At 35.2% G+C, this 25,864-nt stretch overlaps 4 protein-coding genes across 7 annotated transcripts; 3 read left to right on the top strand and 1 right to left on the bottom strand.

Annotated features, from left to right (window-relative positions):
• Positions 1-223: 223 nt before the first annotated feature.
• On the top strand, positions 224-3,128 carry LOC103833464 (protein TIFY 4B). Its single transcript, XM_009109549.3, has 9 exons — positions 224-790; positions 856-989; positions 1,063-1,199; positions 1,593-1,683; positions 1,762-1,864; positions 2,096-2,161; positions 2,271-2,334; positions 2,424-2,626; positions 2,737-3,128. The coding sequence occupies exons 1-9, from the start codon at positions 502-504 to the stop codon at positions 2,742-2,744; spliced, it is 1,095 nt and encodes a 364-aa protein (XP_009107797.2). The 5' UTR covers positions 224-501; the 3' UTR covers positions 2,745-3,128.
• A 1,361-nt stretch (positions 3,129-4,489) lies between these two features.
• LOC103833463 (DNA-directed RNA polymerase V subunit 7) lies at positions 4,490-5,865 on the top strand. Its single transcript, XM_018653442.2, has 2 exons — positions 4,490-4,598; positions 5,104-5,865. The coding sequence occupies exon 2, from the start codon at positions 5,114-5,116 to the stop codon at positions 5,648-5,650; it is 537 nt and encodes a 178-aa protein (XP_018508958.1). The 5' UTR covers positions 4,490-4,598; positions 5,104-5,113; the 3' UTR covers positions 5,651-5,865.
• A 310-nt stretch (positions 5,866-6,175) lies between these two features.
• LOC103833462 lies at positions 6,176-19,344 on the top strand. Of its 3 annotated transcripts, XM_033277487.1 has the most exons (6): positions 6,176-7,904; positions 7,982-8,125; positions 8,234-8,377; positions 8,481-9,626; positions 17,935-17,996; positions 18,036-19,344. In XM_033277487.1, the coding sequence occupies exons 1-5, from the start codon at positions 7,871-7,873 to the stop codon at positions 17,976-17,978; spliced, it is 1,512 nt and encodes a 503-aa protein (XP_033133378.1). In that variant the 5' UTR covers positions 6,176-7,870; the 3' UTR covers positions 17,979-17,996; positions 18,036-19,344. The 3 variants fall into 3 exon arrangements, with proteins under 3 accessions (XP_033133378.1, XP_009107795.1, XP_009107794.1); XM_009109547.3 differs by lacking the exons at positions 17,935-17,996; positions 18,036-19,344 and adding an exon at positions 9,735-13,385 and having other exon boundaries at positions 8,481-9,647; XM_009109546.3 differs by lacking the exons at positions 17,935-17,996; positions 18,036-19,344 and having other exon boundaries at positions 8,481-13,385.
• On the bottom strand, positions 10,334-12,827 carry LOC103833461 (calmodulin-like protein 8). 2 transcript variants are annotated; one of them, XM_009109544.3, is made up of 4 exons: positions 12,719-12,827; positions 12,470-12,633; positions 11,945-12,025; positions 10,334-10,677 (listed from the first exon to the last, which is right to left on the bottom strand). In XM_009109544.3, exons 1-4 carry the CDS (start codon positions 12,795-12,797, stop codon positions 10,540-10,542), a joined length of 462 nt encoding a protein of 153 aa, XP_009107792.1. In that variant the 5' UTR covers positions 12,798-12,827; the 3' UTR covers positions 10,334-10,539. The 2 variants fall into 2 exon arrangements, with proteins under 2 accessions (XP_009107792.1, XP_009107793.1); XM_009109545.3 differs by having other exon boundaries at positions 12,470-12,627; positions 12,719-12,816.
• Positions 19,345-25,864: the final 6,520 nt, after the last annotated feature.

The raw sequence follows: 25,864 nt of genomic DNA, 5'->3' as shown, positions 1-25,864 counted from the left end.
AATACTTTATTATTAATAAAATTATGTAATTATTTACAATTTGATGGCTAATTCATCGCCCTTTTTATATGTTAATTTTTTCATAGAAGTTTAAAAATCATTGTATTTCCTTTAAATATGTATAACTAATTTATAATCTTTTATGCTATACTAAGTTATAATATAATATTTTTTCATATTTTACATTAATAGCTATTGTTTTAATATATTGTCTACAATTCTCTAATTACGTCTATTTGTTCAATTTTTTATATGATATCGAATATTCGTCATAAATAGATGGTTTAAGATGCTAAAAGAAATATTTAGTTAGTGAATATAATACATCAAATATTACAAATACATCATTTAGTTAAATAAATAACCAAAAATCAAAAATTCATATCTGCGCTGGCGCGCGGGTTAGGGTCTAGTTTATTTTAATTCCACAGACAAAGCAAATAATCAAGGGAATGATAGTTGAAAAGAAAAAAAAAAGAATAGGAGTATAGTTAGGAGGGGATGATACGGGTTAAGAGAAGAATCAGACGTGGCATTGTAAGGAGCTTCTCCCAAATATCAAAAGCCCATAGGACTCTCGTCTTAGACTTCCCTAAATTTTTACCCTCCAACAATTACAAAAACGCCACTCCCCTCTCGCTCTCTCTCTCCCGCCGGAGCTCCTCGGAATCTGAGATGGACGCAGTGTCTTCGGCGAAGTCCATACTGGAGAAGCCTCTGAAGCTCCTCACGGAAGATGACATTTCTCAGCTCACCCGCGAGGACTGCCGCAAGTTCCTCAAGGACAAAGGTTCGATTACTTCTCTCCCTCCCCACACACTCTCTTGCTGCAGCGGCTGACACGTGTCCTAACAGGAATGCGGAGGCCTTCGTGGAACAAATCTCAGGCGATCCAGCAAGTTTTATCCCTCAAAGCTCTCTTTGAGCCCGGCGACGACTCCGGCGCCGGCATCCTCCGCAAGATCCTCGTTTCTCCGAATCCCACTCGCGTTGAGACCCTAATTTCTCTTTCCTCCCCTTCGATTCTGCTCCTTCTTTAACTTGCTGCGTATGTCCTCGCAGGTCACAGCAACGTCGACTGAGCCAGCGAACGAGGTCGGAGCACGGATTCCTTTTCAGGAAGATGACAGAAGAGATTCTCCAAGATCGGCTGAGTTCTCCGGCTCCGAGAAAGACAGCTACAACACTCTCTCTCCCAGGTTTATCTTTGAGCTCATCTCATACCTTGAGAGATTGTTGTTTAGCAAGTAGAAACTTTGATGGTTGATTAGTCATAGAGTGTCTAGTGTTTAGCCTTAAAGACTCATCCTTTCCACTAGATTATGTGATCATATAGGCTTTATCTTTGTTATTTCCGGATCTTCTTGGTTCTTTCTCTCCTAGTCTTCTTGTTTTTGGTGAAATGACTTTGCTACTTAGTTAGTTAGTGGGGGAAAAAACAGTTTCTTACTCCATTGGTCAGCTTTTTTGGCGTCTGTTTTGTGAAAATCAGCAATGGTTTCTGTTTACGAACATGAGTTTTTAGGGTAGTCCATGTATTAAAAGCTTTAATGTGATGTTTTAAACACGCTTGTCTGTGATATATGTAGCAGAAGCCCAGCAGAAACAAGTGCGCTGGTTGGGCAAATGACGATATTCTATAGTGGGAAAGTGAGTGTGTATGATGGTGTACCACCTGAAAAGGTAAATGAAATAACTTTCATTTTCTCCTGCCTCACCTTCATGGTATCATGCATCTCCCTCCCTATACTGGTTTTGCAGGCGCGGTCTATCATGCACTTTGCAGCCAACCCGATTGATTTGCCTGAATATGGTGTTTCTGCTTCTGCTAGATTGACATCAAGGCCCATGACCATGAGTAAAGGTAAGCGCTTTTTACAAAAGGATCTGATTTGCTTTTTTCCAGTTGATAGATAGATAGTTAGATGCTTCAAACTGATTCTGTTTCTCAAGTATATTATCAAAATGGAAAAATTGAATGGATCTGCATCTTCTAACATATGGAGTACATCTTGCTTCTTTTAGTTGTGCCAGCTTCTTAACGAGTTTGTACTAATCGATAATTAAATGGAAATTGTGATTTCTTTTTTTACAGAGAAGATGGTTGAACCTCCCCACTATGGCTATGGCCTTGAAAAGGCAAATGCTTCTCGTGATTCTGGTACCAACAGTGTTGTTCAAACATTATAAACTTGAATTGCTTGTTCTGCAGACACTCTTAAATTTTGTTTTGTTAATGTTAACGGTCGTGCTTCTGTGTGTTTGTTAAGATGCGGAGGGCCAGGCTAACAGAAAAGTGTCGTTGCAAAGATATCTTGACAAGCGGAAGGATAGGTGCTTTAGAAAGAAACAATTCTCAAAATTCTTACACGCTTGTTCTATCCAAATTGCTGAATACTAATGTGTTTTTTCTATGTGAGCAGGAGATTGTTTAAGAACAAAAAGGCACCAGGAGTTGCATCATCTAGCTTGGAGATGTATCTGAGTCGTAGTCAGCCAGTGACCAACGCATATTCACAAAGCCTTAGCGGTGGTGGCACAGGAGGAGAACAGCACGAGTCACCTGAAAATCAGAGGAGAAGTCCCAATCTATCAGTTGATCTGAACAGTGATTTAAATAGCGAAGGTAAGAAGATTATGAATGAAAATCACATTGGAAACTTGAAAAGCTTTTGCTTAAATAATTAAATGTTTCCAATGTGTTTCCTTAAAAACTTTCTGTGCTCGTGTTTCTAGATAACTAACAAGATGACCAAAAACTGGGGATGGTATTAGGGGTCAAAAGGCTCATCAATACACGAAGAACAGTTCAAAAGCAGACAAGGAATGTTCCCTAGTTCAGAAACATGGCACAAGAAGGTTGAGCTGGAGGAGTCTTAGTTGATCAATTTCTGTTTTTTTTTGTCTTGTTTTTGTATTAATCTTTTATTAGGTATGTAGTGCTGAGTTAGGTTAGTGACGGAAATGTTCTTTGGTTCATCAGTTGGAGAGAGTATGAGAACGGCGGGGATTTTTCCAGGTTCAAATTATGTAAATGATGTCTTTTTATGACACTTCAAACAAATGAGAGAGAGAGGGAGAGAGAGACCTTTTGTTGATTCTCTAACTTTTGAGTTTCCATCGCTACTCTCTGTCCTCCGCTACACTGAAACGCTAGAGGCAAATCCAACGCTTCTAGAGCATTTTGAATAAATCTCAGTGAACAATAAGCCTTTTGGTAACTCGCATTTCAAACATCCTTTTGATGTCTTCGCAGTAAAACTGGAAAAATCCAAACAAATATTACACCCAAAGTATAAATAAAATAAAAAGGAAAATCGCATAAAAAACCTTGAAAGTGTCACTTACTAGCACTTTAAACCTTGAAGTTTTTTCACTAACACTTTTAACTTTCAAAGTGACATTTTTATCATAAAAAACCTCCAAAGAAGAAAAATGACCTGCTGAACAGGTTAAAAACAATTTTTTTCAAAAAATAATTATTTAATTAATAAATAAACAAAAAAAATAATAAAATCGAAAAATTTAACAAAAAACTCATAAATTAAAAAAAAGTGAGAAAAATAAATAAAGATTTAGAAAATTAAATAAAAAAATAACTAAAAATTAAAAAATAAATAAGATCAAATTAAAATACAGAAAAAATAATAATAAATTTCATAAAATTGAAAATTCAAAAAGTTTTTTTTTCATTTTCAAATATAATGTCGAAAATTATCATTGGAGATATGTATTGATAAAAAAAAAGACTAAGATAACACCAAACCAAGTTTTTGTTCTCAAACTAGTATTCAAGGCTCAAAGTCACAAAAATAAGTTTCATTAAAGAGGTAAATATACACTTATACCCCTTGGGTTAATTAATCCAAACTTTAGGGTTTAGAGTTAAGGGGTGAGGTTTTGGAATTAGGGTTTCAAATTTTATAAAATAAAAAATAAATACTAAAAAATTAAAAATAAAAATTTAAAAAACAGTTTAAAAAAATTTCACTTTTTTTTTAAATTTATGATTTTTTTTTTATTTTTCTCCATTTTAATTTGATCTTATTTATTTTTTGAATTTTTTGTTATTTTTTATTTAATTTTTAAATATTTATTTATTTTTCTCATTTTTTAATTTGTGAGTTTTTTGTTAAATTTTTCGATTTTTATTAATTTTTTTATTAATTTTATTAATTAAATATTTATTTTTTGAAAAAAAAAACTGTTTTTAACCTGTTCAACCGGTCATTTTTCTTGTTTGGAGGTTTTTTAAGATAAAAATGTCACTTTGAAGGTTAAAAGTGCTAGCGAAAAAACTTGAAGGTTTAAAATGGTAGTAAGTGACACTTTCAAAGTTTTTTATGCGATTTTCCCTAAAATAAAATAAATGAATCTTTTCAACAATCAACACTTCGTTCAGGTGAATGTGAACACAGAAATGGGCCAAAAAAGAATCTTAGTACTAATGGGCCTTTACAGCCCATTAACATAAAAACCTCCAAAACGAGGTCACCTGAGTTCTCTCTCTCTTTTGCTCGCATCGCATCGTTAATTCTCGGAAGCTCTCTCTTGTCGATTCTCGTTTCTTTCCCCACCTTCGGAACTCTAAAGCAAAGGTATGTCTTCTTGAATCTGCTGATTTCTCAGAGATTTTCATTCAAGCGTCTTGGACAATGTTTTGCTAAAGAATCTATGAATGGTACTGAACCGTCGAATGTTTTGGGTCTTTTGAAATTGCTAACTCTTGAACGAAGCTTTGATGACTCTCTCATGAACACTTAATTGTCTGCGAACTGTTCGTTAAAATGCCTGACAGAAAAGTTTCCAGTGAAAACCTCACAGTTTACCCACTTAGATTCTCTTATATGTTCCTGTTTCCGGTTTTCTTTTTGAGAACTGTCGAAAGGAGGAAACTTTGCTGGTGCATGCATACATTTGAATCCTAAAAACAGAAACTTTGATGTTCAGCTGAGATTACTATGAAAGGAAAGGTTTTAGATATCTTGTTGTTGCTTTCGTAGAAGAAAACCTATACCAATATTGATTACTTCCTTTTTTTTTAATTTCTCTCTGTGTTCTGAATCTGAGTGCTGAGAAGAATGTTTTGTTTTTGGTTGTGAAGGGTTGAAACATGTTTCTCAAAGTCGAGTTGCCATGGAACGTGATGATCCCAGCTGAAAACATGGATGCGAAAGGTCTCATGCTGAAGAGGACCATTCTGATTCAGTTGCTAGAGGCTTTTGCGTCGAAGAGAGCAACCAAGGAGCTCGGCTACTACTTAACAGTCACATCTCTGGACAAGATCGGAGAAGGCAAAATCAGGGAGCACACCGGTGAGGTCATGTTCCCTGTCGTTTTCAGCGGGATGACGTTCAAGATCTTCAAAGGAGAGATACTTGAGGGTGTGGTGCACAAGGTGCTGAGGCACGGTGTCTTCATGAGGTGTGGTCCTGTCGAGAACGTCTACCTCTCTCACGTCAAGATGCCTGATTACAAGTACCTCCCGGGAGAGAACCCCATCTTCATGAACGAGAAGATGTCTAGGATTCAGGTTGACACTTTGGTTAGGTTTGTGGTGATTGGGACCAAGTGGATGGAGGTGGAGAAGGAGTTTCAGGCGTTGGCTAGCCTTGAAGGGGACTATCTTGGACCCATCTCTGAAGAGTGAATCTGTCTGGTCTCTTCATGTGATGGTGGTTTTGTGCAATCTCTTATGTTCGGTAAGTACCCTTTTAAGTTGCGCAGACAATTAATGACCTAGAATTTCGAATGTTGATATTCTCCACCTTTAAGAGAGGAATGTTTGGACTAATTTAGGTATTTGATGTTGGCTACAATCCATTTCTTGAGTTACTAATCGATTGGCGTCACTAGTAAATTCCAGTTTATCAAGTATTCTCTTGTATGTGACACTGAAAATGATCAACTAAAGCCTTTTAGTAAATACGTTTCAAGTTTTACCAGTCTACTTTTTACTGCAAGAAACGCAAAACCATCGTTATTACTACGTATGATATCTACAACATAAAACGTCATTTTGGATACATCTCATAGTCTTGATTTTAGTAGATACAATAAAAATGATATCATATATTTCAATACAAAGATATTAGTAGATACAATAAAAAAAATATCTTTTACAAATATTAAGTTATTAACTAAAGATTTGGTTGAGCTCATAAAACAATAAAGTTAGGGCCACATTTCAGAATTTAAAGCCTGGACCTCATTTTAAATGGTCAATATTATACATCATCGTAAATCTACTTTAGAAACTACATGTTTTTAGAATGCGTGTATGGAAGAGTTGTGTCCTTTTATTTCAATAGATTGGATCGGATGAGAAATATAACTTAATATAATACTATGTCTTCTATACTATTAGAATTTGATGTTGGTCTAATCTTATCATTTATTGATTTTCTTGTTTACAGTTTTTTTCTTTTTCCTAAATTTATACTGAAGTTCATCATTTTGTTTGAAGCTTAACACCTAGTCTAAATATAAATAAAACGTCTTAAAAAACTCAGAAAGAAATAGTAAAAGAAGAACCAATTTGTTGTAATCATTACATGATTAAACAGCCGAACTCACTCTAATTCCTAACCAATAATTGCATATTAACTAACTAAAATGCTGTCTATACTTTCATCCTACGGCTAACATTTTTTAGATATCAATATTGCAGAAAGGATTGGTTTGAGGAATTCCAGCATAAAAAGACATCTTGTGTTTTAAATTTCAAATAAAAAGAGTAATGCCTTCGAAAGTTGAAAACTAATTATGGGCTTTATTCTAGCTCAAACATTTAATTTAAATCCAAAATAAAAGCTTTTAAAGGAAAACGACAACGAAAATGATTAGGGATGAGTCCCATTAGCTCAATAAATACTTTTTCTTATAAATTTGATGTATAACTATTAATTTATACAAATAATTTCCTCAGGGACGAACAATGTGCCACGAGTGCGCAATCAGTTTGCTGATTTTTTGGCTAAGTCTGTTAAGACCTTTCGTAGAGAGTTACTTTTCATTGGTTGTTCTATTCTGGTCTGGTTACCCAGACCACTTCGAACTTGAGTAATAGAATGACCGTTCGACGTCAAAAAAAAAAAAAAAAGGGACGAACAATTTTTTTTTTTTAACGGGATGAACATACCCACCAATATTCCCTTCTAATCTTTTGACTCTGTTAGCGTCTCACGGCTCATTGAACATTCACTATAGAAATGTCTTACATTATCGTACGTCTATCTTAGAAACTACATGTTTTTTTTTCTTTGAACTAATTCGATAAACTACATGTTTTTACGATGCGTTTATGGGAAGAGTGTGTCCTTTTTTATAGTGACTCGGATGAAAAACATAAACATCTCCGTTTGCTGTGTCCTTACTGCACGTACACTATCGAGCATAATGTCTTACTGGACATACACTAGCTTAGTTTTTCACAAATTTTGTTTTTCAAATATTTTGTAAGTATTCCTCTTTGTCGATTAAATAAATTTAACAAAAAAATAAAATAAATAAGAGTCGAGCAAAACCCCTACTTAGAAAGTAATCCGAAAAGAATATAAATTTAGTAAAACATTTACATGTAGCTAATCAAAAGTTTGAGACGGCTCTATATGAAATATTAACATGTCATATGGTCTCATAATGTTGTAAAGGGTCCCAAGCCCTACTAAAGTGACGCCAACTAATAAGCATTTGATTTAACTTAAAACAAATAGTTAACAGAATACCAAATACTGCTTTAACTACGCAAGACATACAGTTCCTTCAACCTTCTCCTTCAGTTAAAAGCCCATCTTATTGTTCTTTGTATCAAATTCTCAGATATTTATCAGAGAATTTGATTAATTGAAAACTGAACACTGGGGATGATATGGGAAACAACAACGCAACCGCCAATTTAACAGGTAAAACATCAAAGGCATCTCCGTTTTTTTTTCTAATTATCATATTTCTCACTGAATATTTGTCTATGTAACTGCAGAAGAAGAAAGCTCAAAGCTAGAAACCAATGGAGTGTCTCCGTTGGAGAATGTTCCCGTGGAGACCACGCAAGATCAGGTGTTTCTTGTAGGTGAAGGCAAAGATGGACATACACAGAGGGAGAGCTTCTCTGATGGTGTTACAGGTTTTTCTTCACAATTATATATAAAATCATTTAGAACAATATATATATATATATATATATATATACATTTTGACCATTTTTGAGTCATTATTTTTGTTGGAAATATAGGTAAAGAGACTCCTGAAACAGAACCACAAAGCAAGGAATTAGATAATGATCCACAAGTGACCAAGGTTGAAGAAGATATTAGTCACAATGGCTTGGTAGTGGAAACCAATGAGCAGCTACATAAAAATACATCAGTTGGAGAAGGTTGATCTGAATTTTATATCTATTATCTCTTCTCTTTTATCCTTGAATAAACCTTTATGCCTTTCTTTGTATTTTCTTAATTCATGTCTCTGCTCATGACCAGGTGTTGAAACTGTGTGTGAACCGACAAAAGTGGAAGAGTTCAATGAAACTGCTGGAACTGAAGAAAAGCTGGTCATGAATGAGTCTCTAGAAGAAACTACTCCTGCAGGGAACGTTGTAAGGCTTGATCAAGAGATCTATATGGAACAAAGAACAGGGTTTCCTGAAATCGAGCCCCAGGAGATTCTGAATCTTGACAATCGCGTTCTTGATGGTGAAGTTATAAATGAAGGAAAAGCCGACAAGGAGATCTCTAAACCTGGTTCACAAGGATCAAACGGTTTTGAAGATTATAAGGAAGAGAGGGACATGGAGATAGCAAGAGAAGCAAGTCTGAAACGCATGTCTCGATGCAGATCGCTCCCAGTGAGCCACAATAGTAGAGTTACGGGAGACTCGCCGGTTCAAGGATTGGTTTCAGAGGTTGCGTATCCTTCAAGAAACAAAACGGGTTTCGATAAAGCCAAAAAGTCTGGCATACTGCCTGTTTCTTGCCAAACAAGCAACAAAGTTCAAGAAACTACTGAAGCAAAAAATGAAAGCAGCAAAGAAGCTAAACTTGAGATGCGATCTCCCATCTTTAGTAATGATCTAAGAATCGAGGAAAAGAGCGATGAGCCGACAGAAGAAACTCCTTTACTCTCTCAAGACAAGACTGAGACATACAAGGCAACATTTGATGTGGAAGAGGAAACTGTAATGCTGAAGAGAAGCGAGACTGAGAAAATAAGAGGCTTTGAGTTGTCTCTAGGGTTGTCGATGAACCTCAGTGGGAGATGTGGCGCAGATGATAGCTTCAAAGAAACCGAGAGCTCAGAAGATAACTTGCTGGAGGAAAAACCTAACATGTCTGAGACTCTGCTTGTTTCTTGTGTAGGAAGCAAAAAGGCAGAAGATACTAATGATGTGATAAGTGAAAGCAACAAAGGAGATGTACTTGAGATGCGGTCACCCAGCTCTGGAAATGACCTAAGAACCAAAGAAAGAAGCGGTAAATCTACAGAGGAAACTTCTTTACTCTCGCAGGATAAGACTGAGGCATACAACTCAACACCCAATGTGGAAGAGAAAACTGTGATGCTGAAGAGAAGTGAGACTGAGAAAATAAGAGGCTTTGAGCTGTCTCTAGGGCTGTCCATGAATCTCAGTGGGAGATGTGACGGAGATGGTAGCTTCAAAGAAATCAATAGCTCAGAAGATAACTTGGGGAACAAGGAAGCTAACGCGTCTGAGACTCTCTTTGTTTCTTGTGTAGGAAGCAGCAGCAGCAAAGCGCAAGAAGCTTCGTTACTTTGTCAAGACAAGACAGAGACATATGAGGCAACAATTGATGTGGAAAAGAAAACTATGATGCTGAAGAGAAGTGAGTCTGAGAAAACAAGAGGCTTTGAGTTGTCCATGAAACCCAGTGAGAGGTCCGAGGCAGATGATAGCCTGAAAGAAAACAAAGACTCAGGAGACAACTTGCTGGACAAGAAAGCTTCTTGGGGTTCTATGAGAGGCAGAGTCAGAAAAAGGAGCAAATCTTCGCTATTTGGAACATGCCTCTGCTGCAACATTGCAATGAATTGAACAGATTTGCATTATTGGTCTTGTGATTTGATGGTTTTTTCTAAAATTATTATGGGATATTGGGAAAACTAAATGAATGTGTGGATTGGGTTTTCTGTATACTTGAGATTTGTTTTCTGTTTGAGGGTTCGAAAATTATATTGTTCTATGATATTTCCTTACAATATGAAATTTGGGTTTGTTTTATGTTATTTCCTTACCGTATAATTAGTTAAGATTAATCATGGTCCTATATGTGTCTCTACTTTGTGAAACACTGAGAGAAGGAAAAAGAAATTCAAATTGTGTTTCAAAAGTGTAATAAACAAAGCTACAGAGATTAAACTGCACCTCTAAGCTTCAACAATAGACAAAACAAAACTGAAGCTGAAAGCTTCAAAGAATTTCAGAAAATTTGCATTTGTTGAGATGTAGTGAAGACAAAGGAGCAAAAACTAACAAGACAATTAAGGATAATTTGGTTTATAAGTCTCCAAAATAATAGTAAATTAGCCAATGTTGATCATCATCTTGACAAATTCATCATAGTTGACTTGGCCATCACCATCCAAATCTGCCTCCTTTATCATTTGTTCAACTTCTTCATCTGTTAGCTTTTCCCCTAGATTTATCATTACATGACTCAACTGCAATAAATTAGTAAATAAATTTGTACATGTCAATCAAACCTGTTAATTAGATCTTGTAGAGACTCATACTCTTTCAAAACATTATAATTATAAGCAAACCCAATCATTTTTTCAGAAAAGAAGCAACAAGTTTTGGCCTCAGTCTGACCCTTCCGTTTAAAGAGACCTATTATCTGAAGACCAGCCCACAGTAGATTTGTTATATACCTAATTGATGATGTCTCTTAATAATAACAAATTAACAATGCAGAAGCTAGAATATTAATACTCAGAATATATCTGCAAGAACTCGAGCTTTATTAAATATGATTTAGTCTTCTTGAGAGATCGACGTGTTTGAGAAAATAAACTCGAATTGAACTTATTTGCTAGGCATGAGTCATTTCAAATACACAGTTAGAAAGCCTCTGGCTATGGTTATAATGCTATCTAAAAAGGTTATTAATAAATTGTATATATATGCATGCCAAAATGTGCATATATGACTTTCTACGCACTAATGCAACTTCTGAGGATGTGAAGAAAGGTATATATATTTAGTTAAACTAGGTGAAACATGTGCCCACCTGTCCAGAAAACCAAATATCAAACGCATTTTACTCCTAACTTGTTTTTCGCTAATTGTTTTTTTTGTCACTCCTCGTTCTTCTCCAAAGATTCACAATGCCAGCTAGCTCTAAGCCTTCACGACGGAAAAATGTCTAGAATATTTTATAAGACAAGTATGTGATCTCTTTAAATTGGAAGATTGCCTGGCGCTGTTGTCTGATTTTTGTCATTAATTCAAAATATTTCAATGAGTGTTTAGCTGGCTTTATCATCTATCTAGTTAATGCAGAATTAATTGATCAAGTGGGTCAATGAACAAAATATAACTCATAGTTATGATGATTAGCCTGGATTTGACGATTTAGCGATATAAAGCATGTACCACTTAAGCAGAGGAAACATTTATGAAACTGGTTCATGAACCCTAATTAAATTTGACAACTAAACACAATAAGGATTTAGCAAACAGAAAATATAAAAAATTTGTGGCTCTAAAACATTTATAAAAATATCAACAGAGTTAAGACCGTACATGCTATTATTGAAGAACGTTGTACAAAACGTAATCCAGTGCATGGAACTAATTTGTTTATATAGTTTTATTAATAAGTCAAGGTTATATCTTACTATATACGCACTTATATAGAGACATAAACAACTCAAATTAAAGGGCCCTTAAAACTAAAAAAAAAACGAGATTGAAAAAATCACGGACCTCACTGGCAGAGATATAACCATTTTGGTCTTTGTCAAAGACTTTGAATACTTCTTTCAGCTCTTCTTCTGCATCATTTTCCTATACCATCAAATCACGACACCAAATTAACAAACATTACCTGTTATAGAATATAATTATTGTCTTTATTTAGAGTATATCAAATGGTTCTTTACAAATGAGAGTTGTTAATAGAGAAAAAGTAAAAGTCTTATTTATTAAAAAAATAATTAAATTTCTTGACCAAAGCAAAAAATATATAATTAAAAGCTAAAAAGGTGATTAAATATTTGCTATAATAAAAAAAAAACAATTTGTCAAAAAAAAATATTTCTAACTACACTCAAGAAATATAAAACAGAGGCATAATGAATGAGACAGCTCCATTTTGACAACAGTCATAAATGATACGAGCAAAAACAATTTAGTTGATGTAATTGATTGTGAAATAGTACATATTTTGTATCAAACTAACTAAGCATGAATATAATAACATATGGAGAGACCCCGGCACGAGAGAGGAACCTGAAGTTTGTTGGTCATGAGGTTAAGAAACTCAGCAAATTCAATGGTGGCATTACCATCGGAGTCGATCTCAGTGATGATATCGTGAAGTTCTTGTTCTGTTGGATTCTGATCCAACCAACGGATCACTGTTAAAAGTTCTTCTACCGTTATACGACCTGTTACTGGATTCCAAAAGAACAATATATATGTCACCCACACATATACTTAATTTTATATATATTATCATTTAGAGAAGAAAGAGAGAACCGTCGCCGTCTTTGTCCAAGAGACAAAAGACCTCTTTGAACTCGATGATCTGATCTTTTGTCAGTGCTGTGTCTTCCATTGTTTTCTGGGGTCGTGAGAGAGAAGAGAAGAGAGAAAGCCAAAGGTTTAAAGTTGTTGATGAATCTCTGATTTATGGTCTATATGTAGAGTCGTGACAAGAACTTTCTACTTTGGACTCATGGTACTTTTTCAATCTATAAGCCCTTCTTAAATTATTTAAAGTTAAAAGGGAAGTTTTTAATTCTTGAGCTGAAAATTTTAATTCTGGTCACATGACCCAATAGCATAAAATAATTGTTGCTGTTCTCGAGTTACTTTTAGGTCGTACATAATCGTCATTACTCATTAGTAAAGACTTATTGTATCTAAAACTCAACCGTTTGACTGTCTAAATGTCCGTCTAACGGCTAAAACCACTTGGATGTTTTGTTATTGGATCTAAGTGATTAGATTCACTAAGCTCATAAAACTCTCCAAGCTTCAAGTCTCATTGGCTGGTCTAAGTTTACTCTATTAGACATTTGTTTCGTTTTAAGTTAAAAATATATATTACCAAAGACACATTACAGTGGAAGCCCTATTAGTCTGATGGTTTGACTAAGAGTTCATTAATACTTTTACACTAGAAAATTTGGAGTTCAAACTTCAAAAAATGTAAATTATGCAGATTATAGAAAAAATGAATTACAAGGGGAATTAAACATGGTGCATAGCGTATCACTAAACATGGATCTCATAGGGCGGCTCGGAGTGAAATTGTTAGCTGTAAAATCGTCTATGTAATATTTCTTAGCATTGTAATAGCATTATCAGACGTTTAAAAAAAAGACACATTACAAAGGAAAACATACGACCAAGATCAATTGTGTAGAGCATATAGTTTGACTCCAGGATGAATTATACTGAGGCTTCAAACGAACATAAAATAGAGAAAAGAAACAGAGCAGCCCAAATTTGTGTCATCTGACCACGGAAAGATTATAATTGTATTTATTAGTAAAATTGAATGAAATACTAACTTTAATCTCTAAATTTTAAAGAGTTAAAATATATAAATCTATAGTTCTTATACTATTAAATTTATAATAAATGTTTATAATTTCTTAAATTTCAGGATCAGCCATCTTCAAAAAATTACCAAAATAATCGAAAGAGTTTTTTTTTGTTCAACACAAAGAAGATTTTTTTTGTTCAACATACAAAGAGGGCTTAAGAACAAAAAAATACTAAACTAGATTAAAAGACCATGGTTCTAAAAATTGGTCTAGGCTAAAATGATTTTCCGAAAATTGAGGTTTTTACGACTCAAATTGGTTTAAACCGTTCTAATCGGTTAAAATCAGTTTAAATCGAGATAAAATAGTTTAGACCAATTAAATTAATCAATAATGTTTGTAAAAATTCACAAAATTTTCTATTTTTTTTAATATTTAATTTTGATAATTCATCAAAATAATTTTATAATTAAATCTAAAAAATAAAATATCTTATGTAAATGTAATGTATTTATATTAAATTATTAATTATTTAATTTAATCCAACTTTTATTGTCAACAGCTCTTACCCACCTAGTGGCTAGTCTTTTACAAAGCATATACTATGTTCTTAAATATAAGATGTCTAGGTAGAAACACACATATTAAAAAAACTATTTTTTGTCTAGAAAATATCATTACAACTATAAATTAATAGTATTCAACCAATTACAAAATAGACTATTAAAATATGATTGGATATACAATTTTTAATAAAGTAAAAGTTATTTAGAAAAATGAAAACATCTTATATATTGAAACATTAAAATTCTATAAAACATGCTACTTTTAGGAACAGACGGAGTAGTTACCAATTATAACAACTAGAGATTTTGTCCGGGCTACGCCCGGGGTCAGACAAATATCAATATATTTAATATATATAATGCGTAAATATTACATCCCTTGAAAAAAATATAAACCATATATATAATTAAAAATGAGTAAAACTGATAATTTATCATTTGTACTATCTAAAAATACATAGGGAAAGATGAGCAAATGTGAAATGAACAAAGAATAGTTAATTCTAAATTATGATCCAAATATATTTTTTGAGCAAAATGATCCAAATATATTTTATTTTATGTATTGGGTTATCATGGAAACAAATTATTAATCATAAGTAAAATCCATCTGGTTGCTAAAGAAATAAACCATGTATTACACATGCCAATCTAAGAACACACCACATCACTATTCTAATCACAATTCTAACATAGTAGATATTTACAGATTTATATTTTTGTTTGAAATCAGTGTGCTTTCACTTTTTATTTACAATTGAGTTCTAAGTTATGGTATTAGAAATTCTTTGTGGTATTTAGAATCTATATGAGATGAATAGATGATGACACTTACAATGATGTTTGATGACTGCTGCCCACTTTGGAGCAATACTAAAAATGTCACCAAAAAATCCTTAAAAGTTGACATCAACATTTGTTTAATGCTAATCTTGAAGTGTTTATAAACTTTTATTAATAAGTAATAACTGTAAAACAGTCTCTAAGTTTTTCTGAAAAAAAAAACAGTTTATATAATTTAAATTCACAATTAATTTGGTTCATTACCAGTGATTATTAATTCGATTATCTTCTTTAGGAGTCTGTTTCATAATGTTATGCATAAGTATCTTAATTTTTATTGTGTATCACTTGAATAAATTTTGGAGAATTATATATTTAATTAAATATATATATATATATTATTTGTTGTTTTAGTGTGTACCTATTCAGAACTAAATCAATAACAACCTCCGTTTTTCTATGGATTTTGAAGATATATACCCTGCATTATGTATATTTGACCTATAACATATACTTGTAGGTTTATGATAAAATTTGTATTTTAAATTTAAATAAGCTAAACCAAATATATAGGTATGTTGTTAGCAGCTAATTAAATTTAGGAAATAACCATAAGTTCGAACCCTAAATTTCTCTAGAAGGTATTTCTGCTACATTTTCCTTAATTGGAAATATTTATATCATTCAATTGATCTGAATGAAATAAGGATGACGTGTTAGTCGGTATTTCTTGTCATTTGGAAGAACTATAAAATTTGATACTTCATAAACTGCTCATTCCTTCAACATTTATGTATGTTGGTCTTTTTTTGAGTCTTGCAGTTTCCTCAATCCTTTGCATTTTTTTTTTAATATTCACCAATAAGTGGTGGAAAAATTGAATCAAATGATAAATATATTATGATTTTTTCAAAATGTTCGTTCTTGTTTTTTTTTTTTGCAATTAATGTCCACATACAGTTAAAACATGCAAATACTATAAATCTTAAAATAAGTACTATACTATGTAATTGTTGATTTGATAAACATTGTTATTGGTTTGGTTTGCTACTCCTACATTGTTAATTATGATAAGGGTTTGTTAGGTTTATGAATTAGGAGTTAACTGATGATCTTATTGACAATAACTGTAAAGTGACGAATCTATTGGCTATGTATTTGGTGAAAATATTATTCATTTTATTTGGTGTGTGTTTACCCTTTTGTTTGTTCTTCCCATTGCTTTATCAGAAGAACTTGGATGTTATGATTGACCCATGTTCAAAACGTTCCTATTCATGTGTTTCGTTGTCACCAATTTTTTTAATCTTTCTTTTTTTCATTCTCTTATAGTCCTTAAGGCTATAAACAAACTGATTTCTTTTGTTGTGTCTTATTTTTAATAGGTTTATTATGTGATGTTTTGAAGTTTGTGTGATTTATTGATCTAGATGGAGGTGATGATGTAATTTTTAATATGTGCATATATCAGATTGGGTCTGATGAATTTTATTTTTCGGGTAATTATATTATATTTTAGGTGAGCAGTTAGAGAAGAAAATAATTGCTTAGAAGCTAATTGTGGATATATATATTTTTTTTTCTTTTTGTTTTTTTCCTAGTGTTTATGTGTTATTATGTTTTTAATATTTCATCTTAAAATTGTAGTTCTATATTTTGTGCTACGCAGTTGTGTTCTCGGTTTGGTTGTGTCCCACAATTTTATTTGGTTATGAATTCTACAAACACTATTTAACTTGACTTTGAACATAGGAGATGTTGTCCAAGATAGAGGGTCTCTTCGTCTATAGAATATACTTAGCAATATGAATGCTTGGCTTCTTTACAAAATGTTGTAGTGTTATATTTGAGAATAAATAAAAACATTTTTAGTTGCAATATCAGATGCCATTTGACAATAGAAATCTTTCACATAATTCAAAAATATATAGAAACAATTATTCACCTAAAACTTGCTTGCTTTCCCTCGTCTCTCATAGTCACTGCTTAACGATATTTATAGAGTAAATCTGGTTACATTGGTTTTGTTACATTGGTTTACAAAAAAAGAGGTGTATTTTTTTCCTTTTGCTTCTTTAATACAAATACGTGAACATGTTCTCTGCTTTGGTTTTGTCTCTTTGCTCCCCTGGTGATTAGTTGATCAATTCTTTTCTCTTTTATGTGTTCTTTGTAGTGAATAAGATCTGGAATCTCATCATTGTTTGTTTTTTAAAGTGTAACATATTGGTAATTCATGAAATGAATATTCTTTACCCTAACACAATACAATATTTGATATAAAGTTCTTTTGGTGATTGAGTGTGTTATAAAGAACAAAAATATTACTTCAACTACACTCTACAAACGAAAGACACACCAACCAATATTTTGAGAGATTTATTCCAAATTTTAAATAGTTAAACAAAGATGAAGGAATATCATTCTTGATCCTATCCCTGAAATATTCTCGTTATGTAATTTAACGTGTGCATATACATATCAATCTTAAAGTAGTTTGGTCCTGTCCAAATGATCAACATACACATCAACAACAACATTAGCACAGAGCTTTGAAAATTAAATGTGCGATTAGCTACTGAAAACTAAATGAAAAATTTGTAAAGCGAAAAGAATCATCTAGTTCGGGTAAACGTTATTGCTCTGAAGTTGCCTTGAACTATATTCCTCTCCACACACATCAACAAACATCGTAAGCTCGTTCTCGGCCAGGTGTTTTGCTCTTGGGTCGCCACACTTAGTTTGGTAAACAGCCTCTGTTGTTCCTCCAGCCACCTCATTTGTTCACAAATTTTCAGTTTTCGGAATCTACGGTTTTTTCAGTCATATAAATGAAACTGTTACGTACCAGAGCTGATGTTGCCGGGACAAATGGGTAGTCCACCTTACTGTTGATCTCCTCCTCTAAGAGACATCCCAATCAACCTTGCTGTTGATCTCATCCTATATAACCCTCCAATGAATACGCCCAAACTATATAACCATCAGTAATCAAAATAGTTACTTTAAGACATTTGGTGAAATAAATAATTATATAGGTACATACTTATACGAAAAGACAGGTAGACTTTTTACTTGTATTCTGGCCCATTGAATCTCTTGTTCTAGTTGGGTCAGCATGATCGTAAAATAAGATAAGATTTGTCTCACCAACTGATCTAAGACTTTTATTTGCTACACCATTTATGGATCGTTAAGATAAAATATGCTTGTTGAAGTAAACTTTCAAGAGCTAAGAAAGAACACATACCCAGGTCTAGCGACAACCATTTATCTGTTGTTGGTGCGAAGAGAATCTGTATATGAAATGGTTTTCAATAGAATCAGAGTAGAGTTGAAGCAAGTAAGAAAATTACAACACTGTCAGATTCACTACTCAATTTTAAAAGGTGACAGCTTTGCAAAACTTATCTCGAACTCTTCTATGGACCACAACGTCAAAATGTGACAGAATCCTGTAGAAATGGAACCTCGAACCAGTTAAGACGGTCGACAGAAGATAAATCAATTTACCATCAGGATTGAAAATTCTATAACAAAAAATTATAAGGCTACAGGAGACTTGCCGGAGGTATGAATCGATTCCATGGCCCATAGCTTGATATTATTGTATAGAGGTTCTACGATGTGGTTTGATGTAAGTATCAATAAAGGGCTGTACCGGTTTCCATCTCAAATCCCCGGGAAATTGGATTGTTTCTCTGTCGGGAGAATCATCATCCTCTCCGCCTCTCGTAAACGTCGCTATCTTCACCGCCACCGATCTCATTTCTCCTTCCTTCCAATCGAACCCCCATGCGATGCGGTGATCTAACTATTGGAGTCGGCCAGCCTTATGTGTTAGGGCTTTTCCACGCATCTTGTTGTGGGACACTGTCTTCCGGATCAAATGGCGGCGCCGAGGCCGACGGGGAGCCAGGATCTGTTCGATACGTATTTCAGGAGAGCAGATTTGGATGGAGATGGTCGTATCAGTGGTGCTGAGGCTGTCGCTTTCTTCCAAGCCTCCAGTTTGCCTAAGAACGTCCTTGCGCAGGTTTGATGTAAGTATCAATAAAGGGGTTATATAAGATGGAAAACAAAGGGAGGTGAAGGAGAAGATCTCATGAAGATAAGGTATAAGAAGTGAATTGAATGTGTTATCAAAACTCTGAAACAGAGATTCATAGAAATCTGAAACGATAGAGAACAAACAAAGAAGACGAAGAGCTAGAGAAGAGAGGCGTAGATCCTAGTGTTCACCGGCTAGGTTTTTTTTTTTTTTTTTTAAATTATACCGATAGATTGTAGCTATAGGATATCAAAGCCCACTGTTAAAGAACAAAAGCCCAGCGGAACCACATCGAAACCCATACGAAATCAATAGCGTAGTGTAGGAGATCCAACGTGTATTAATTAAATGTTTTGATTTGTCACAGCCCATCTGACGTGGCTAAACGCTTCAACGTGATTGGTCGATTTAATTGTCCTACGTGGACATGCTGTATGGAGCTCATATATCCCTTTTAATATAGTATAGATTATTTTGAACATAGTACTGAAAAGGTTGTATATGCGGACATATATACAATGCGTTTTGGTGTCGACAGCTGTAATGGTTCGATAAATGGGAGACAAAAAGCATTGAAAGTCTTAGACCAAGCCATGCCGTTTTGTATGAAAATTTATTTTCGTCATGGGACATGATTCTAGTTCTCAAAATTAGCAAACCCTTTAGCAGAAAAAGTTCTCAGAAATTTTGTTAAAAAGTAAATTAATTATTATTTTTAGCGTCGAGTAATACATTAAATAATATACTCATTTTCTGGAAAATGAATACTAAAGTTGTTTTAAAAAATTATTAAAAAAAAGAAAAATTGCAGTCAATAATCATAGAATGGAATAAAAGTAAATATACGGGAAACTACTGTTTGATTACTTTTTTATGATCGAAAAAGTATATATTAAAAATAAAAGATAAGGTGGGCTGGAACCCAAGTTCAGCCTATGAAAGGCCCGTTTACAAAGAAAATAACTTGAGAGAGCTTTTGGCAAGCCCATCAATTTTTCTATTCTCAGAATGGGGGTAAACACAAAAGAAAGGAAAGCAAACGAAAGAGAGATATTGTTGATATCAGCTAAGACGCCGTGTGGAAGCACCGTAGCCTATTGGTTAAGGTTTAAAGGTTTCTACATCCAGGTCTGGGGTTCGAATCCCAGACTATGCAATTTATTGCAGATTACAGGAAATCCAGGTTTCAAGTCCCGGAGAGAGCGGTTTATTAAACAATTATGCAGACTACAGAGGAAAGGTTTGCAAGGGATCTTCAACATGGTGCAAGTAAATCTGGTCAGGCGTGGATCTTCATAGGACGGCTCAGGTGATGCAGTTAGGCGTAGATCTTCATAAGGCAGGTAGTATTGTCGGTTGTCGAATCGTCTATGTAATCTTTCCTATATCATAATTGTAAGCTCGTAATAAATCAGCGTTAAAAAAAAGCTAAGACGCCGTAGATCTCTTTGATCGGTTGTTTGCGAGTGATAGCTCTAAGGAATGTTTGGTTATCAGAGCGGATCTGAAAATCAGAGATATCCAAAGATGCTGCCGTGAGAAGGGCTAATCGAACCGCCGTCGCCTCAGCCATGAGCGGTGAAGTGATGAAATCTTGGTTCCGGGAGGCTCTGTGAACCTCACTGTTTTGTTATTATTTTCTTAAATTATTGATACTGTTACCCGTATTTTGACGTAGAAGCTGTATGTATGTGGGTAATAGATTTAATCGGATACTATTTCCTTATTTATTTATTTTTCATGTATTCTATTGTTTTTTGCATTTTTTCTCATTCTTTCGCGGCTTTTTTTTTTCAAAAAAAAAAAATTCTTTCGCGGCTTCATCTCATTTTCTATTGTTGTAATTTGATGAATTGTTTTCTCTTATTACTGGTAATCCTCTTTTAGATCTTGTTTTTCACTTAAGTTATAAGATTCAGATTCTTTTTCCAATTCAAATCAAATTTGAAGAGACGCAGTTGAAAGAGTTTAAGCTTGAGGAAGAAGATGAAGTTGTAACTGAATGTTTGTTATTTCTGTTAAGCGTAAATGAATACAAATGAATCACTTATATAGTGATTTGACTCTTGGTTTACACATACGTAACCGGTACACTTTAACCAAGCTAAACCGTTATCTATCTTATACTAATATTCCCCCTCAAGATGGCACATATATGGACTTTAAAGCCATCTTGCCAACAAGAGAATAAAACTGGGGTGAGAACAGAGCTTTAGTGAATATATCAGCAACCTGGTTGTTTGTGCGGACGTGAAGAAGTTTAATGAATCCAAGTAGAACCCGTTCACGAACCTGATGGCAATCCAACTCAATGTGTTTTGTGCGCTCATGGAAAACCGGATTTGTAGCAATATGTATAGCAGCAGTAGAGTCACAGAAGAAGGCTATGGGACCATGTTGTGGTGCCTGAAGATCAGTCAAGAGGTTGCGTAGCCAAATAACCTCTCGAGAACCATACTCCATAGCTCTGTACTCGGATTCTGCTGACGAGTGTGATACAGTTTGCTGCTTTTTAGATTTCCAAGAGATCAATGCCTTGCCCAAGAACATACAATAGCCTGAAGTAGAGCGTCTTGAATCCAAACAAGAGGCCCAATCAGCATCAGTAAACGCCTGAAGAACCAAATCGGATTCAACAGAGTAGAACAACCCATAACCAACCGTGCCTTTCAAGTAATGAAGGACCTTAAGAGCAGCTTGTAGATGAGAGTGCTTAGGAGCTGAGGTGTATTGACATAACTTGTTGACTGCGAAAGTAATGTCAGGTCTAGTTATTGTGAAATACATCAAGCGTCCCACTAACCGTCTATAAGCTGCAGGATCATCAAGAACAGGTTCTGCAGAGTCTGAACGTAGTTTAGCGTTTGGATCCATAGGTATCTGAGAAGGTTTGCAAGCCAACAATCCTGAATCTTCTAAGAGACCAAGAGTGTACTTCCTTTGACAAACTGAGATACCTTTGCTGGAACGAGCGATCTCAAGACCAAGGAAATACTTCAAAGGACCAAGGTCTCTGAGTTTGAATGCATTACTCAGACTTTTCTTCAGTTGATCAACATCTGTATCATCATTACTGGTGATGATTATGTCATCTACATAAACCAGCACTGCAGTATAGACGCCTCCGACATGTCGGATGAAGAGAGTATGATCAGAGTTAGACTGTTTGAAACATAGCTGAAGAAGAGTGTCTCGGAACTTTAAAAACCATTGTCTGGAGGCTTGTTTAAGTCCATACAACGACTTTTGAAGTTTGCAGACAGCATTTGAAGGTAAATGTTCCCCCTCTTTTGGTGTATACCCCGGAGGTAAGGTCATATAGATCTCCTCGTGTAGATCACCATTTAGAAAAGCATTAGAGATGTCTAATTGAGTAAGACTCCACCTCTTCGCAGCTGATACAGAGAGAAGTGTCTTGACTGTTGTCATCTTAGCCGCAGGAGAAAAGGTGTCAGCAAAATCAATACCTTCCTCTTGAGTGTAGCCTTTAGCAACTAAACGTGCCTTGTATCTCTCCAAGGTTCCATCAGCATTGAACTTGAGCTTGTAAACCCATTTGCATCCAATAGCGTGTTTCCCTGGTGGAAGAGAGCAGATAGTCCAAGTATCATTGCTTTCCAAAGCAATGAGTTCTTCATTCATAGCTTTCAACCATTCATCAAAGCGTTTAGCTTGAGTAAAGGATGTTGGTTCCGGATACATTGCAACCGCACATATGTAGTTCTTATATTCATCAGATAGACTTTCAAGAGACATATAGCTTGACATAGGGTAAGGAATCTCCGTGTCACATTCCGCTATGTTGCAATAATAGTCTTTGAGATGTGCAGGAAGCTTTGAAATCCGTTTCTGTTCAGCTTGAGAGACCTTTTCAGGTTGATCATCTGCTAATGAATCTTTCATCGTCTCAGGTGATTCATTTTCTGAAGCAGAAGATTTGTTAAAAACCCTTTTAGCGTTGGGAATCTTTGGTGCAAGATGATCCTCTGCTAATGAACCATTCATCGTCTCAGGTGATTCATTTTCTGAGGCAGAGGATGTACCTAAATCCTCAGCTGAAGAGAAGATATCGTCATAAGGTTCAGGTTGATCCGTAGCATAAGGGAAGATCTGTTCATGGAACACAACATTTCTGGAAATGTGTATGCTATGAGACTCCATATCCAGAAGCTTATATCCCTTATATCCGGCAGGATAACCAAGAAATATACAAGCTTTTGATCGTGGTTGGAACTTGTGTCTGTTCTTTGATGATGTTGAACAATACGCAAGACATCCAAAGACCTTAAGGCTATCATAATCCACTTTCTTTGAAGTCAACATCTCATATGGGGACTTCTCACTGAGTAGAGGTGTAGGTAACCTGTTGATAATAAAGACTGCAGTTAAGACGCAATCACCCCAAAAATGTAGAGGCAAGTGTGACTGAAACATGAGAGCACGCGCAACGTTTAAGATATGTTGATGCTTCCTCTCAACTACCGAGTTCTGCTCAGGAGTTTCTGGACAAAAGTGGAAAGACATGATCCCTTTCCGTTTGTAGAGCTCAACAAATCTCAGCTCTGGAGCGTTATCTGATCGTACTGCTTTAACACTGGTTTTGTATTGTGTCTCAATCATTGTAATGAAGTCCGGAAATACTGTCAGAACCTCATCCTTTGTACGCATAAGATATATCCAAGTCACTCTGGTGTGATCATCCACTATGGTTAAGAAGTATCTGTAACCCTCTGTGGTTGGAACTGAGAATGGACCCCATGTATCAATGTGAAGCAGATCAAAAGCATGAGGACTCATGTTATTCTTAGAAGGAAAGGGGAGGCGTTTCTGTTTGGCAAGAGGACATATGGCACAATGAATAGGTTCTTTATTCATCTTTCGGAAACCCAATACATCTATAATAGAATCTGTTTTAGACATAGAGGGGTGTCCTTATCGGCTATGCCATAGACGCACATCAACAATAACACTCGAACAGGAAGCAAATTGTTGTGATAGTGGTGTAGTAGTCTTTATGTCCACTGCATCCAGAACGTATAGATTTGATATTTGATCACCCTTCCCAATCATCAACCCCTTGATATGATCCTGTATCAGACAAGCATCTGGATCAAAAACAACTCTGTAACCCAATTCCTTTGTCAGTTGGCTTACGCTCAGGAGATTGAGTCTAAAGTCTGGAAGGTATAAAACATTTTTGAGTATCAAAGAATCACTCAATCTGATACTGCCTATGCCTGCAATTTTGATACCAAGACCAGTAGGAAGCGTAACAGAAGTATTCATTGCATCAGACAGTTCATAGAACAAGTCTTTGCTATGTGCAACATGATGGGTTGCACCACTGTCAACAATCCAAGACTCTGAGCATAATGCATGTCTCGTAGCTCTAAGCATGCCTATAAAGCATAGAGTAGATTTAGAGAAAGCCATACCAGGAAGAGCAGTTATAGTTCCACCAGAGGTTGAAGCTATACAGTTCACTTGAGCTGCCTGTGTAGTCATCTGAGAGTTGAAGTAAGCGATCATCCCTTCTATCTGATCCTTGGTGAGACTATTGATAATGTTGGATACAGGTTCTGGAGCTGTCATCTGAGCTACATTAGGCTTCGTATATCCAGTGTTCCGAGCATTGTACGTTTGTTTATCACCATGCTGCTTTGTCTTATGTTTGAAACCCACTAGATATCCGTGAATCTTGTAACATGTATCAACCGTGTGACCATTGTATCCACAGTGAGCACAAACAGGCCTGCTCTGCCTAGTCTGTAGATTAGACTGAGAAGCATTGATGAGAGGCGCTTGAACAGGTGCTGAAACTTGGAAAGCCGTCGCATTTTGGATAGGGATGATGTTCCTTTGGTTGTGATCCTGATCCAAGAGGTTATAAATTTCAGATAGCTCAGGAACATGCTTCTTCATGATGATCTGGCTCCGAATGATAGCATATGACTCGTTTAAACCAGCTAAGAACTTGACAACTTTTGCGTGTTCAGCCTTCGTCTCTGTTGCTTTACAACAGTCACAGTGTCGACAAGTAGTCACGCAGTTCGCACCATCTAACTCATCCCATAGAGTTTTCAGAGTAGTATAATATGTTGCAAGATCCATTGATCCTTGCTGCAGCGACCAAATCTGTTGGGAAAGCTGATAGGAGCGTGGGAGATTCGTGATGTGGAAACGAGTCAACAGATCCTTCCATATCTCAGTCGCATCGTTAAACCTGAGAATACTCTTGTAGATCTGTTTAGAAACTGTGTTAAGGATCCAAGATTTGACCATTGAATTGCATCTTGACCAGATTCGGTAGTTATGATGCGATTCTTGAGGACGTTCGAGAGATCCGTCAACGAAAGCAAGTTTGTTCTTAGCATCTAACGCAATAGTCATAGCTATACTCCAGTTATCGTAGTTCGTACCATCTAGGACTTCAGAGATGATAGAAAGACCTGGATTATCGCTGTTTGTGAGGTGAAATGGAGAATGAATGCTGTCTGGTGAAAGTTCTGGTGCGATCGGAGCTTCAGGTGACGACGGTGCTGAGGATTCCGGAATAGGAGCTCTGCGAGATCCCGACGACGCCTGTCTTCCTCCGCGACGCAAAGAACGACGAATCACCATTTTCACAGCTTGAAATCGGATCTTGGCGGAATAACCAGAAAAATGATCCGATCACGAAGAAACAGAGTGATCAAACGAGAGATTCATCGTTTAATCGAGGTCAATGAAA

The sequence above is a fragment of the Brassica rapa genome, chromosome A08 (genome assembly GCF_000309985.2).
Source record: "Brassica rapa cultivar Chiifu-401-42 chromosome A08, CAAS_Brap_v3.01, whole genome shotgun sequence".
NCBI lineage: Eukaryota > Viridiplantae > Streptophyta > Magnoliopsida > Brassicales > Brassicaceae > Brassica > Brassica rapa.
The sequence above is the reverse complement of the archived record's forward strand: the minus strand, read 5'-3'. Positions and strand labels throughout refer to the sequence as shown.

Bases quoted from the DNA above. Each gene is read 5' to 3' on its own strand.
- LOC103833464 (XM_009109549.3), top strand. From the start codon at position 502: ATGATACGGGTTAAGAGAAGAATCAGACGTGGCATTGTAAGGAGCTTC. The intron at 791-855 runs GTTCGATTACTT...GTGTCCTAACAG, and splicing joins CAAGTTCCTCAAGGACAAAG to GAATGCGGAGGCCTTCGTGG. The intron at 2,335-2,423 runs GTGCTTTAGAAA...CTATGTGAGCAG, and splicing joins CTTGACAAGCGGAAGGATAG to GAGATTGTTTAAGAACAAAA.
- LOC103833463 (XM_018653442.2), top strand. From the start codon at position 5,114: ATGTTTCTCAAAGTCGAGTTGCCATGGAACGTGATGATCCCAGCTGAA.
- LOC103833462 (XM_009109546.3), top strand. From the start codon at position 7,871: ATGGGAAACAACAACGCAACCGCCAATTTAACAG. The intron at 7,905-7,981 runs GTAAAACATCAA...ATGTAACTGCAG, and splicing joins CGCAACCGCCAATTTAACAG to AAGAAGAAAGCTCAAAGCTA. The intron at 8,126-8,233 runs GTTTTTCTTCAC...TTGGAAATATAG, and splicing joins CTTCTCTGATGGTGTTACAG to GTAAAGAGACTCCTGAAACA.
- LOC103833461 (XM_009109544.3), bottom strand. From the start codon at position 12,797: ATGGAAGACACAGCACTGACAAAAGATCAGATCATCGAGTTCAAAGAG. The intron at 12,026-12,469 runs GTTCCTCTCTCG...TTGATGGTATAG, and splicing joins TCATGACCAACAAACTTCAG to GAAAATGATGCAGAAGAAGA. The intron at 10,678-11,944 runs GTCCGTGATTTT...AATTTATTGCAG, and splicing joins GTTATATCTCTGCCAGTGAG to TTGAGTCATGTAATGATAAA.